We start from the raw sequence: 15,566 nt of genomic DNA on the forward strand, positions 1-15,566 counted from the left end.
ATTGAAAAACTTTACGAAGCAGTGCCACAGCTTGTAAATGTGTTCAAAATTAAGGAAAAAATTGGAGAAGGTAAATGTTTTATTTTAGTTTGCATAGCCTTAGATTTCTTTTGGTATTTCTAACTTAAAAGGTATAAATCCAAGATTGCAATATATGCAGTGTAAGACACATTTAAGCCTTTCTAATTTACTTCTTGGTCCCTGTAGGAATTTCAATATGTTGCTGAGTATATAGGTATGTTAATTAGGGACATTTAAAAAATATTCTCTTGAAAATCTGCAATATTACAGCCTTCAAAAAAACCAACATTCCAGTTTTGACAACTTACTTTTTTTGAGGTAGATTCAAGTAAATAAGCCTTAACACTCCATTATTTTTACTCCTTTACATGAGAAATCTATTTATACGCAGCTGTGTTTTGACATATTTTACTGTTGTTGCTTAAGCGGGCTTTCTTTCCATGAAACTCCGTGGGCCGAACTGGAGGTGGAGACTGAAAGATTATTGCTACTTTATTTAGAAAAAAACACTTTTTAGGACATACAGTATCAAATTTTAAAATACTTGTATATACTTTGCCTTCAGCAGATACTATGCAGTTACCTTCAATAAATGTTAGGCATGCCTATCAATTGATCCTTAGGTACTTCTGAGTGTGGGATTTAAGCACCTACCCCCAGCTCCATTCACCACAGCAATGTAAAATTCAAGAACATGGCTGCCCCTCCCTGCCCCAGGAGTCCAGCCTGTCATAAAAAAGATAGCATAATTAAACAAAATCTCTGATTATGAGTAGTACTCTGATTTTGCTCTGGGGAGCAAACAATGCTTTTAAAAAATACCGTTTGCAGTTCTGCAACATTATGAGAAAACAAGCTTCAGCTTAGCATTCCACTCTGGAGTCACTTTGATTTTAGCAGTTCTCACCACCAAAAAAAATTTCTTAGGTCAGTTTGGTAACCCTTTTTGCCGTAATAAATTCTACGGGATGTATGGGTCTCTGGAATTTTTTTTTGTGACTTGAAGAAGTATTTACGTGTTTGCTGGCATTTTGATGTATGCGCTTACAGACTGTTGAACTGGAATGATGCAAACAATACTTAAAATGTAATCAGAAGTAATTTGTACTTTTCATTCATATGGAGGAGTGCTTCATCTTGTCTCAGGTCATTAGGAAAATGAACCTTCTAAGAGGTATATTAGGATATCCTTTAAATTAAATGAGTGGGTAGGTTTATAATACAGTCTGAATGCTCCCTTTCTCAAATGAGTCTATCACATTCTGTCTGCATGATAATGCTGTGGGCAAACAAGTAGTGAAGTTATACATCATGTGAGAGGCCTTACTTTCTAGATAAGGTAAGAGAATGAAGAAAAATGTTGCAATTTCAAAGTGCTTTGAATAGTGAAGGCAGTGCTTTCTAGTTTAGCATTATATAGCTCACTCACATGGTAGGGAGAGAAGAGTTAGATGTCAGATGAAAGTAAGCTACCTAAACAAGAAAGCAAATCAAAGACAGGGAATTTACATTCAAAGAGCTCTGTGTCCTAGGCAAGTTAGACAGTGTTACATTTGCATTTTTACTGACATAAAAAACTTGTATACAAGATCACTGAATTCGTAGTAGAAAAAAGGAACTGCAATTTTCTTTCCTAGAATCTGCTTTTGATGTAGCATCAAGTATACTGCAAGATTATGAAAGTTATATCACTTCTGTAAAAATCTGAATTGACCTAATGAAAAATGCTGAAGGTTCTTTCTCCCTTCTTTACAGGTACTTTCAGTTCTGTCTACTTGGCCACAGCACAAGTGCAAACAGGATGTGAGGAAAAAGTGGCTCTGAAGCACTTGATTCCAACTAGCCACCCTTTGCGAATTGCTGCTGAACTTCAGTGCCTCACGGTAGCAGGGTACGTAAACAAAAATTCATGACTGTCATGACTAAACTGCTGAACACTGTCTCACTCTTCTGTATTTATTTATTTTAAGTTCTGGCACTTCGCTTGCTTTTTTTTTTTTTAGCTTGCAGAAATGTGTATTCCTTTTGTGAAGCATAAATAAGAAATGGAATGTCTTACCTGTAATGGGTGCCCTTTTCTGCTAGTCTCAGTTTGCAGTCTCATGGTGCTGTATTTTCCATCTGAGTAGTTCTATGTTGTATCTCTGTGATAACAAAAAATTCCAGTTCTAAAATGCATGGAAAAAATCATCTCTTCATCAGAAAGTGTGGTTTTAGGAATGAATACTTGTTGCCAGAGTGTTCTGAAAAGCACCTTCTTAAAGTAGTTGGCATCATGAATGTCAAGTTCCACATTTAATTACAGTGGTAACCACGAACCATGGCGCCACAAATCATCTGTGGAGCCTTCATTGCAAACTGCAGTACTCAAATGGAACATAGCAATGAGAGGCAACAGCATAAGTACTGACTGCTGATCAAACTGCTGTCAAAATATAAATTAGATTATAAAAGAAAGCCGGACTGAAGTTTTTAAGACATAAAAGAAAATAAACCTCCATTTTCTGGTCTTTATTCAGTGACTTTACTTTTCTTCTAGGGGACAAGATAACGTTATGGGAGTTAAATACTGCTTTAGGAAAAATGATCATGTAGTTATTGTTATGCCATATCTGGAACATGACTCCTTCTTGGTGAGTCCCAGACTTCTTATGTGTAGTAAAACTTTTTAATTAAAAGCAGTTGTATAATTACAGTATCCAAATAATCTTTCAGGACATTTTGAATTCTCTTTCTTTTGAAGAAGTGAGGGAATACATGTTTAATCTGTTTAAAGCGTTGAGGCGCATTCATCACTTCGGTATTGTTCACCGTGACATCAAGCCCAGTAACTTCCTCTACAACAGGCAGCTAAAAGAGTAAGTCTGACGCTATTGTGATCTCATTTGGGCACGTGTATCTTGGCAGAACAGAGTCAATTAAAGTTTTGGGTTTTTTTCTTTCCAGCTGCATAACATGTGTTTAAGTAATAAAGCTAAAAAAAAGGGGGGGGGGGGTTACTTATAAACCTTCTTTAGGTTTACAGGTTTGAGGAGGGAAGGTTTTTTTTTTCATACTTAATGTAATATCTGCCTCACAGAGTGACAAGTACCTGAAAAAAAAAAAATATTTTACTATTGAGTAGAAGTACTACTGTTTTACTAAGAATGGGAGAAATAAAATCAGGTTTTTTTTGTTTGGTTGTTTTTTTTTAAATAAGAAAGCTGATAATAACAGTTGGCTGAACGTTTGGAGCCGTAGGATTAGGAGAACCCCAGAAAGGAGTTGCTGGGAGTATTTTTTAACACCATTGGAGAAACTATGCACTTGAGAATATTCTGGGACAAGAAATAATGAAGTAAGATGGGTACACTGTAAAACCGTTGAGTGGATAGGTAAGATAGAATAAGAGGATGAGAGGAGAAAAATAGGACTGTGAAGCTGACAACAGTACAAATAAGAAACATATTGAATAAGGTTTGAAAGACAGGCAAGTAAACAAGTAATGAATAGTAAATTGAACTGAATGATGGGTACTTTGTGACTCCTGATTCTAAATTTGTGTCTTCCAGGTATGCCTTGGTAGATTTTGGCTTGGCACAAGGAACTCCTGATACTAAAATTGAACTTCTCAAAACTGCCCACTCTGAAGACCAGCAGGGAAGTTGCTTGCAAAATAATCCCACCATAGCCTTGGGAAGTGGGGTTTCTGTCAGTGTCACAGCACCTAAACAGACAGATCAACAGTCAGCCTCAAAAGCAGCTAATAAAAGGTCCAGCTCACTTTCAAAAATACAGATTAAACAAGGAAGAGGAGGAAAGGTCTCAGTCTTTTTCGTTAATATTGCTGCATGTTTCATGTATTACTTCATCCAGCAGGGGGAGATGTCATACTTGAACAAAAGCTGTGCGTGTCTCTCCAGCAGGGTCCCGATGGGATGCACAGTATCAGGGTTTTCATACTAAAGCGGCTGGTTTTACACAACCTTGTTGGCATCATTCATTAGCTGTTAGATACAACACAGTGCTGAAGGCAGTGTAAAACGCTAGCATGGGGTTACTATTGAGACAGCCGTAAGTCTTTTTTTAAGTGACTTGTACTGTGGAACTCCTCTCCAAGCTAATAATTCATCTATGTTTAGTTTCTTAGTTGTATAACAAATGCAGTACAGATGACATTCGGATTGTCTTGAGGCAGTTCTGATGTGTGATTTGTTTTGTAAGCATATTTGCTGTTCTGTCTAGACCATGTTTCCTTCATCCACAGTAAATTGATGCCTGAAAATGACTTACGATGCAGCTGTTCTTGGTTTATGTCACTTCACACTTTTTTCTGAACTGTCAATATCCAGCTGACTGTGTGTTAGGATCCTTACTGTCGTCTTTGTTGGTATTGTAGGAGGATTCTGTGCACCATTCTGTCCAACGTTCTGTCTTTGGAGAGAGGAATTTCAATGTCTATAGTTCCACATACCAGGAGAACTCGAGTACAAAAGTAAGAAGTATAACTCATCAGTAAAAGCAATCTGTTATGTGTTTGAGAAATTAGAGAACTGGTTGTTCGGTAAGACTGGACATGTTGCTCCAGTATGCTGTGGAACTGAAAAATTTTGAACAGATAACCAAGCGTGTCTTTGAAAGGCTCGAAGAATTTTTCATTTCTGTTTCAATCCCTTTTGCAACTCTTAAAGAACTAGTTCTGTAGCTGTCTCTCTCCCTAGCTGATCTTATTTGTATGCTAAATGCTTTTTTCCTACACATGTATCTGTGCAACTAAGATACTTAGCTTTTGAAACTTCGTTTCTTTTATTTTGCAGTTGAAACTGGGGAGAAAGACTTGTAATAAATATTTTTCTGTACTTTTTGTAATTACTATTTAATATATCAAGGAGGAAACCCCAACTAAATTAGAGGGTTTGGCCAACAGTTAACATCTTCCTGTAGAGTTAGAATCAGTACCTGTGTGTTGCTCTGGCATTTCATATACATTTTTTTTTATTCTCACATTGAACCAAAAGAATTCTTGAAACATTATACTAACTTGAAAAACACTTGTCTTGTAACTTCAGAGTATCTACTGTATATTGTTTTTTAGTAAATGTTGAAAAATGTTTTCCAAAAGGGGGAAGGGGAGGAAATCAGGATGTTTAGAAAGCTACAGTATCTGTTGTAGAGATGTTGTGATATTCTTAAAAGGATTTGCTGCCTTCTGTTCTAAAATTGCAGCTTCTTGATCATGAACACCTGTTTAGTCTTAGTATTTTAGAAACTGGCCTGTCTATATGTAAAGGGAAGCTTCTTAAAGATGTCATCTTCTCTAAAATATCTACATTGCAGCTCATAAAACAATCAAAGATGGTAGATGTTTCATCTAGGAAGTTAATAACAAAGAAGAAGGTTATTTCTACCAAAACAGTGAGCAATGGAGCAGCCAGGAAAGCTGCCAGTGGGTGTCCCTTAAACCTGACCTGTGGCTGTTACGCAACAGACAGAGTTTGCAGTGTTTGCCTTTCAAGGTAATTTGCTTTGATAATGTTGTAAAATTGTCTGCTCTGCTGTCAAGCAAGGTCAGAAACTAAGATTTACAAGACAGCTGATTTACTAGGTGAAATATAACGTTTGATCTGTGCAACTCATAAAACACTAAGTATGCTCTTTTTAAACAAGAATAGTTAATGGAATTCATGGTTGGTTCACTGAATCCACAGCAAGAGAGATTCACTGTTAACTGGGATTTTTTTGTTGTATTTAATTATCCACCTACATGTGCTGTAGAAAAATAGCTTGAGTTAATTACAACACTTAGAGAAGACAATACATCGATCTGTCATTAGTAGTTATCTAATAGGCCTAAATCATGCCCAGTGCTGTGGATGCTGGAAATCATGAAATGAAGAATAAAAAGGAAACATGACTGCTTTGTATTTGTTTGTTTAAAAATTATTTAAGTTGTAATAATAGACGGATTGGAGAATCTTAATAAGTCACTTCAACTCCATCCCTCTGCAGTTAGTTTTAGTTATGGTCTACTATTGCCTTTTATCCACACATTAAGGAATACAGATTAACGCAGAGAATTCTGCTTACTAGGAGTCATGAAACTGTGGAGTCCCTCTCTTCTGAGACTCTCAGTATATGGTGATATCAACTTCATTCCAGAAGTAAGAAACTTGAGGAATTTTCCAGACTCGAAAGAGAAGTGGCCCACAGAAGGAAGGCACTTTAAGCCCTACCAGAAAGTTCTGGACAATTTTAGGTTTTTTGGTTTGTTGTTTTTTTGTTTTGTTTTTTTTTTTTTAACTAAAAGGTGTGATATTATTATTAATCTAATGAAAAGTAAATACTTGTCAACACTCAGAAATAGTGAACTTCATTTTGCTGTGGATTAAGACAAAGACAGAGCATTTACTGCTTTAAAGAATCTAGAACGCTTTTTGCCTTTGGTTAACTAGTCTCAACCTGAAAGTTTTTTATGAAAACAAGCCTTTAGCAAAACCAATGTTGCTGTTGAATGGAACTAAAAAAGGTCTTTGTGAGTGAAATCCACAGTAATTATTTCTGTGGTATTAGCTTGTGCTAGATAACATGATAAAAATAATAGATAATATGATAAGGCTTTTATGCAAATTTTTAAATGCTAGATAATTATAAGATGCTACAGACTTCTGTAAAACTTGAGTAAGACAGGGTCGGGCAGTTTACACATCTTACACAACTATATTCTAAAAGTAATATTAAGTAAGCATTATTATAATTAGAACTTAATTTATCAACTTTTACTTTCCAAACATGTTTTCCCTCTTATTACAAGGAGTCAGCAAGTTGCTCCCAGGGCAGGAACACCTGGATTCAGAGCACCGGAAGTATTAACAAAGTGCCCGACTCAGACGACAGGTACTGCACAGCAGACTTAAACTAACGACTTTTTTTGCCTTCTCGTTTATGCATGTTGTGTTGTCTTTATTACGAGAGGGTTTTTGTTTACATGGGAAATTCCTTTATCATCTCTTTTAACACTTATGAAGCCTTTCCTGATTTTAATTAAAAGTTTATTATTCAGGGTAAGAACAATTTAGGAATATTTTTCCTGTATTTGAAACTTTTTTATCAAGTTTCTTGGCTTATTGGCTTTGTATTTAAGTAAAGCACTGAATAAATCTTGGAGAGAGGACATACTTTAGACTTTCCTAGACAGCTTGTCACAAATAGTTTGCTGTCATAGCAGGCATAGTTAATGGTATAACTGCAAATGTGTTTTAGAAAGTGTTGGTTAATACTTTGTATCAGATGTTTTTCCTTTTTTAGTACTTTAAATAGCTGGTCTTAAATGTAATAATTTTTTCTTACTAAATTTTTAATTTCTTAGGGTTAAAAAGTTAGTAAGTTTCAGTAGTCTCGGTAAATAGCAGAGCAGATCAGAGGGATGGATAAAGCATTAACTGATGCAAACAGAGTGGGAGAGGTTGTGCCTACCTGGAGGATGGAGGACCAATAAAAGAAAGCTATCTTTTAAATATTTGATGCAGGACCAGGAGTTTTGACTTAGGGAAAGGGGGATAAATACAAATGGCCTCAAAAATTGCATTTAATTAACAGGTTTTAGCCACTTTTTTGCTTGAATACCTTTTGAGAAAATTGTCAATTTTCAATGCTTAATGTGTGTCAGCACGCTCAGAATAGACTGAACAATACATTTGATCAGCTTATTCCTAGATAGCTTAATGTTGTTTGGAACAATGCCTGTGCTGTGGATATGACTGCGATTTCAAGAGCTATGGCAGCCTGTTTGCAGTTGCTGTGCCTATGCTGTAACAGCCAGCTTTATGGGCTAGAAGACATCCAGAAATCCAGGACAAGTTTAGGCAATCTCTGAAACCGTCTAGACAGAATTTAGGCAGAAAGACGACATACCTAGGAAATCTTGGACACATGCTTGCATCAAATATGCTCTCAGACAGTTTTCTAGGGCAATGGAGAGCAGGATTACATAAAATACGGGTAAATTTGGAAACCCTTGGGTGTGGCACAGACAGCCCTAAAAATACCGAGTCAGTGGTATCGAGCTCCTGCAGTATGTCAACAAAGGCCTTAATTAGAACTGGGTAGACTAATACTAATATTTGAGATTATGTTGTATTTGAACTAACAAATCCTATTGTCCTCTTCCATCTGGTACTGCTGCAGCCACCTCCTTATATTCCTGCCAGTCTTATTATTAGTTCTGGTGTCTGTGCTGAGACAAAATTATCAGCTGACTCTATCCAGAGGTACCATGATGCATCCGACGCAGGTTCACAGTGCAGGGAATACAACTTAAACTCCCAAGCTGATATTATATAGATCCAGTTACACTTTAACTTGGTTTATCCCTCTGCTCCCTTTCCCTTGGTCTGCCTCACTAGTTGGGTAACACTAAACCAAAGCATAGAGAGGAATCATGATTTTGATGTCATTGCACATGATCTTGCAGTCTGCTGATGATCCCAGCTCCACCAGAATTGTAGGGCCGGGATTTACTAGCCATTCAGATATGTAATGTCTATTAACTCCAGGAAGAGTTAAGTAATTAAACTTCTTTAAAGGTCTTGACCTTGATGACTGCAGCTTTCCCAGCCATATACTCAGGGTAATGCACAACACCTCTGACAGATAGTATGATCTTTTCAGTTGTGATGCTGTAAAGATCATACTACAAAAAAATTTTACAGGAATCATGAAAAAGATACAAAATTTATCCAGCGAAAATTGTGCCAAATTATTAACCTGGACTTTTATTTTTTTAATAGAAGATTTTACTTAAGTTGCAAATCCAGATTTTAACTCAGTACTTTTTTTTTTACTTTATTTTTCAACTGTTAATTTTTCTCTTTAGAGTTTGAGAATCCTTCAAACTCTCTCCTTCCCCTTCCTTGCCATCTCTCAAAATGTGCACCTCAGTGAGCCAAAAAATTATGGCAGACAGGTATTCTCATAACTTTTAGTATTAAAGTTTCCATCATGCTTTGGCATCTATCCCTAGAGTACTCTCTGTACTCTTGTCAACACAAAGAAATTGATGAATAACTTCTAACTATTACAGTTCTTAAATTGGCTATATTGTCAAGTGATTTCAAGTTAGAGAGGAACAAATTTCATAGTAAATTTTTTTTTAGTGCCACCTAACTGTGGCAGCCTCAGTCCCAGAAAAATTCAAATTCTCAATAATTTGTGTATTTTTTTAATCTGTGATCCTTATAAAAGGTTTTCTTCGTAGGAAGCAAACTTGAATAAGTATCAAAACTAGCCAGTTTTTCATACTCCATCATCTCCCTGGGTGAAACAACCTCAGCTATTGTTTAGGTACATTCAAGTTTAGCAAGTTAATGGAATTACTCATATGAAAAATTCTATGGAAAAGCTTAAACACTCCCTCTGCATCAAAGCAGGAAATTATTCTTCAATCTATAGTAATCAATCAATAGTAATTTCCACTGTTTGCTGAAGTGTTATCTATGTAACCAAAAATCAGTAAGTACTTCAGAACATAACTTTTTCTGATAGAAACTTTTCAGGTCATAATTTCTTTATAAAGTTAGTTGTGATTTTGTAATAAAATCATGAGTTACTACTGAGTTTCCTTTCAATTGCAGCAATTGACATGTGGTCTGCAGGAATTGTATTCCTTTCTCTGCTCAGTGGACGGTATCCATTTTACAAAGCAAGTGATGATTTAACCGCTTTGGCACAGATCATGACAGTTCGTGGATCCAGAGAAACCATTCAGGCTGCTAAAACTTTTGGTATGCAAACCTTAATTATAGGGAAAAGGGGAAAATATAACCTTGGTCTACTGTTGAATGCAGTGACTTACAATCCATACTGGTTTTTTAAATTTATAAGTATATTTTTAGATTTGGGAGTAATTTTGGAGGTAAGTCAGACTTTTTGCGTGTAAAACACTAAAAGTACCGATCTAGAGTTTTAAGGAAGTTTCCTGTTTTTCTATTTTTTGTATGGGGTACTTCATGCCATAGGTTTGCCAGCCTGCTACTGCTTTTCACTAGGTCCGGGTCATTTGAGGTGGAATATGCCAACTAAATGTTTTCTACAGGCATTTGGTTAGAATTCCTGAGGGAATGTTTCTATTCCTGCAAAGTTTGGCCTGGAGGATTAAGTCAATATGACTTAATATTTAGATGATGTAAACCTTGCTTTTCTGCCCCCTCTTGAGAAGGGCTAGTAAAAACAAAACAAAAAACCAACAGATGGCCTGTTTAAAAAAAAAAAACAAAAACAAATACCACCCCTGCCCCCCAAACAACTTAAATAACCATTCCCCTAATTTTTTGCAGGCCAAATTCTGCAGCACTTGCTACTTAGAAGTGTAAATGACAGCGCTGATTTTCATTCTCCAGACAGGTGTAAAAATTGGGGTATCTAATTTTCTTCAGTTCCGTTAAAATGACAATGAAATGCAAAAAGATGGTGTGTGTGGGGTGTGACAACCTGTCACTACATAACTTCATGAATAAGCCCGAACAGCTTTGTTCTGAGCAGAGCAGAGACCATTATCCTTCTAGCTTTCTGGGGCTGTTGCTGTGAAACGTGTCTGGTCTGGAAGAGCAGCGCGGGTTTCGATTTGTTTTTTTGATAAATTTGGTTTTGTGGGGGTTTTGTTTGTTTGTTTTTTTAAATGCTGGTTTACACTTTAAGACAGGAAGTTTCTCTGAGACAAACTTGGAAGTTACAGTTGCATAGAAAGTATAATAATAATACATCGCTTACTGTAAAATTTTTTTCTAGGCAAATCAGTTGTGTGTACCCAAATTGTCCCAGCACAAAACTTAAGAACCCTCTGTGAGAAGTTGAGAGGAACAAATAGCAGCTTTAAGAGATCTCAGGATGAAGTGCCTAGCAAGTCTGTAAATGACTCAGCTTTGCCAGCTGCAGTAGACAAACCATGTGCTGAGACACTTGGAAAACAAATCCAACACTTAAAGAGCATTCAGGAAGGTGATGGTGCTTTGGAAATGAAGGCAACAGACATGAAAGGATGGGATCAGGTTCCTGATGAAGCATATGACCTACTTGATAAGCTACTAGACTTAAACCCTGCAACAAGAATAACTGCAAAAGAGGCTTTGCTGCATCCTTTTTTTAAAGGCATGAGACTCTGAAAAGATACCGTTTTCTGTTACTGCTTTCATATGTTTTATGTGGAAGTGAGACACTGAGGTAGTTTTACCTTGCTGGCCTCAACGTTTACCCTCATTGAAATACCATCACACTGTGCACAGAACTACTGAGATTTTGTCTTATACATTTGGACTGCACATGCCCGTTTGCCTTAAGAAATACAGATATAAAAATTACATGAACCTCACTGATGTGGTGTTATCCTAAGATGCTTTTGAGGGGTTATTGCTGTGCATACCTGTTCTCTGAGCAAGTTAACAAAGAAAAATAGCTTTACAAGCTCTGTGCTTAATTCTCAAGATACTCCCTTAAAATTTACAAATTTGCCTTAAGGTGTGACTGAAATAAGGAAGTGCTTGAGAGACTTTTTTCCGTACTTGCATATCTCTGCTTTGTTCCAGATCAGCACATGGCAGACTGAAAATGGAACAAAGTACGTAAATTTTGTTCAGACTGTTTTCAGAGAACAGGATTGCTTTGGGAGTACTGCTAAAGGAGGAGCCAGGTGCTGGAGGTTACATCATCAAAAGAAAGGCATAAATGTTTTAAGAGCACATTTTAGTTCCTGGCTGGTCTTTCCTACTTGGGCAATAGTAATAAATGCAGCTACTCATTTTGCTTAACCTGATTTTCCTCAGTGCCATGGGTAACTGTCACTATTCAACAGCTACTGCTTTCAGAATATCTGGTGTGACATGTATAGGTTTGATTTCTGTTAAGGAATGATTTTTTTTTAAAAATAATATCTGTTAAATAAAGGATTTGTTTTTATAACTTCAGGAGATTGTCTAGAGATGCTTCTATAAAAATTATTCAGGTCAGGCTTTCCTGTGCAATGTTTCTATTCAGGAAGAATTATGCACATTTGTTTCCTGCATAAATTCCTTAGTGACAGAAACACTTTTCAGATAGCTCTAGTCCATATGACTGTCATAGTGGAAGTATCTTAATTATCAAGGAAGTCTTACCACAGTTAGAAGCTGGCTATTGTCTGGTCCTAAGTAGGAAAAACAACATTTATAACCTCTAACCCCATACATTCAATGTGCAAATTAAGTTACATTATCTTCAGCAGAACTTACTCTAAACCTCTTGATAATTCTGGAGACTGAAACTTAATACAGTGTTTTTCCATGTACATTTCTTGAAATGCTAATGAAGTCGTTGTTCTACAAGGTTACAAACCATTCTGAGAAAATATTGCTGCTTTGATAACTATGGTATAAGCCATCTCGTATGAGCTGGTGGTTACACGGGTGCAAAGGCCCTGGTCAGGGCTGGGGCATGAGGAGACAGCGTTTCAGTATATTCAAAATCTTGGACACACGGAAAGCAATGGTAATGTTGCTCTGTTCCTGGCATCAGCTGTTAGAGAAAAATATTTGTAGATGTCAGAGTACTGACTGCAGAAAATCTTGAAACCCGTAAGACTCTGGGGCCCAGGTCTTAGTAATTTCTGCTGTTTATATAATTTCAACACAGCACATCACTGAGAAATTATTTATCTAAAGGAACTGTGGCCAAATTTGGCAAGCAATGCTGTCTGCCAGTTGTCTGCAGATGTATTGTTTCCTCCTACGTTCACTCATGCTGTCTATGGCCTTATGAGAGCACGAGCTGACAAACAAGCAAAACTATGTCAGCTATCTCTCGTGAACTTTCCAAACGACTTCAGCTTTTTAATCTTTCCTGCTAACCACAGCACTGTGCAGCTCCTTGCAGCAGGCACCAAAACAATTAACCACTGCAGAAGTTTAATAGCCAAAAAAGGAAAATTATTACTAATGGTGTGTTTACTGAAACACTAAGGGTAAATAAGATTCTGTAAGGAACAACTCTAAGCATAGTGTATTCCATAACAAGCTAGAAGAACACAATTTTATTCCTTCTTCCAGATAGCTATTTATTTAAAACCTAAAGAGTTTTGTTTCAGAAGGATAAAGTGAAAAGAAAAATATGTTTGAACAAGCATATCCTTACAAAGTACTTTTTGTAGCACTCCACAGAAGAATGAAAGCCAGACTAAAATGTTAGATGCAATGGGCTCTAAATGGAGAGAAAAAAAAAAAATTAAGGAAAACAGCAAGAAAACACTAGAGGTGAGCAGTTGTCACCGAGTTTTGTGCTTCTCTCTCCTGTGGTTCTAAGAATCTCTCAAAGCCATAGGTAAGGACCGAGTACCAAGGTTCCTTTAAAGTTTAGTGACATGATTTGAGATGCCTATAAACTGAGTGTGAATCTTCTACCACGAGAGCTGCAATTAGGAGAAACTCCGCACAGAAATGACATTGCTGCAACACATGTTCAGCAGTTGTGAGGCCACAGCTGGGTTGCTGTTAAGTTCTGGACACCATGGTAAGACAAGGATATTAATAAAGTGGAAGGAAACCAACAATGGCAGCAAAAAGCAGCACGGACTTGGGAAGATGAAGAGAAACTGATACCTAGAATACTGAGAAGAGAATGCTGGGAGCAAATCTAAATACATGTGCACATCTACCGTAGGGAAGAATAACTAATTCTCAGTACTCGACCAGTCTAGGGTGAGGAAAGTTGGGCATGTGTTAAGTTTATGGTATTTTTCCTAGTTGTAAATGATAACTGGGAAACAGGAGGGCATCTTATTAAGAGTTCCCGAGGGAACACCTGCAAAACAGCAGCAAAGCTTTTCTGCATAATACTGATAAGGGGTAAGTTAAATTCTGAATTTTACTGAGTTTGTAGTCCTATTACCTGTGAAATTAGACTCAGTTGAGCGTTTATTTAAAGCAAAATACTACGTGGATAATGAATAGTACATCAATGCCTGAGAATATTCAGTATCCTTATTTTATGTATTCGCTCTGTCTAGCATTTACATAGTCTCTGCTCTCCAGAAAGTAAAAGCCATGTGGAAACAGTATGCAGCCAGGACTTCCTGTGCAGGCACAAAAGGTGTTATTTTTTTGTATGTTTGGTTTTTGTAAAAGCACATAGTGAATTTTTCTATTAATGTTCACTTCAAATTCCCCTCGTATGTCTTCAGAAATCAGAAGACGTACCAGGTCCATGGCAATATGTATGTGGTTCATTCTGCTCTCTGCCGCTGCATTCCTGGCTGCCCAGTTCAAGGGGAGGTAAATATTTAAATTGGCAGCCTGCACAGTGTGTGGAAATTGAATAGTCCCTTTGATCATACACTTATAAAGGCCAGCATATAGAGTTTTGTTACTCTGGTAACAAAAAATTTCTGGTACCGCTGAGGTGAGGGTCCAGTGAGTTGGGTATTTTGCATCAGGAAGGTACAGTGTAACCCAGGGAAACGGGGTTTGAATGTGTCTCTCGTGCACTTAATTCTGCCTCTCCATGACTCGGCACTTTTTACTTCCACGTCGTTTGACTCTGCAAGAATATTATCCCTGTTCAATGCTTTATTGTATCCTGTTAAAAACTAACCACTGTAAGCATTCCCGAGTATCCCCAGAGTACTGTTTATGCCATTTCCTGAAAGATTTAAATCCTCCTGTGGGGATAGGGCAGGGAAGAACGTGGTTTTGTTGCATGTTATTTGCTCTCTTGCATAGAGCTCTTCCGTGGTTTTCAGAAGAGTCAGATTTTAGTCTAAGCCCTAATTATACTTTTGTTTCAAAAATACTAGTGCTAAGAAGTGTTCTGCTTAAGGTATCCATTCAATCCATTTTTTTTTATGCCCTAAACAAACTACTTGAAACAAATAATGCATAATTTAGTTTTATTTCTTAACATGAAGAGAAAGGGATGTAGCCTAGCAATTGGAATATTTGAAGAAAATTAACTTTTTATTATGAAAGGTTATGTAATTCCATTTCTTGAATGCTTCAGGTCATGACTAGCAGGAGGCAGCTCATTGATAAATTCTCTGCCGTACTTTCCATTCCTGTTTCCTCTCACCAAGTCTCCCCAAAAGTCCAGAGGATCAGATTCCTGCCTTCTGCGTTGCTGTAAGGTATTGGTCTTTAAAGAGTCTTTTGCTGCTTTGAGTGTTACTGTGCATGATTTGCAAACCACCAGCTGTTTCCAAGTGTCCTGCGAGTCCTCTCTCAAGTCCTGCTTCTGGTCTACTGGCCGTTAATTGTTTCAAAAGTCTCCATTTCCTCATCAAAACCCCTTACTTGGGCTTGGCAGTGTAGGTAAGAAATTCAAGAGTTCTCAGTAGCCTTCCATTTTTCTTGTCCGTAGTCTTGTCTTACCTAATCTGGGAATACCAATTTCAAAAGAAAGAGGAAGTCCAACCTCTGCTGAAATTTCTGCTACCTCTACGCACTTGTCTGTCTTACACAGGAGGAAAGTGCTGAAGTGAGGCAGTAACACTGAACTCAGAGGATGCAAGATGCTACAGCCATTCTTTTTCTTGCTTCTGTGAACAAATCAGC

At 37.1% G+C, this 15,566-nt stretch overlaps 1 protein-coding gene across 1 annotated transcript in view; it reads left to right on the forward strand.

Annotated features, from left to right (window-relative positions):
* CDC7 (cell division cycle 7) overlaps window positions 1-11,156 on the forward strand; it is a 14,029-nt gene extending 2,873 nt beyond the window's left edge. The window contains exons 2-11 of the mRNA XM_010143017.1: window positions 1-70; window positions 1,777-1,912; window positions 2,561-2,654; window positions 2,737-2,879; window positions 3,573-3,822; window positions 4,400-4,495; window positions 5,338-5,516; window positions 6,812-6,894; window positions 9,630-9,779; window positions 10,783-11,156. The exon at window positions 1-70 is cut by the window's left edge and continues 9 nt beyond it. Of these exons, the coding sequence (XP_010141319.1) occupies window positions 1-70; window positions 1,777-1,912; window positions 2,561-2,654; window positions 2,737-2,879; window positions 3,573-3,822; window positions 4,400-4,495; window positions 5,338-5,516; window positions 6,812-6,894; window positions 9,630-9,779; window positions 10,783-11,156 (1,575 nt within the window). The remainder of the gene's footprint in view (window positions 71-1,776; window positions 1,913-2,560; window positions 2,655-2,736; window positions 2,880-3,572; window positions 3,823-4,399; window positions 4,496-5,337; window positions 5,517-6,811; window positions 6,895-9,629; window positions 9,780-10,782) is intronic.
* Window positions 11,157-15,566: the final 4,410 nt, after the last annotated feature.

Source organism: Buceros rhinoceros, unplaced genomic scaffold (assembly GCF_000710305.1).
Source record: "Buceros rhinoceros silvestris isolate BGI_N320 unplaced genomic scaffold, ASM71030v1 scaffold34989, whole genome shotgun sequence".
NCBI lineage: Eukaryota > Metazoa > Chordata > Aves > Bucerotiformes > Bucerotidae > Buceros > Buceros rhinoceros.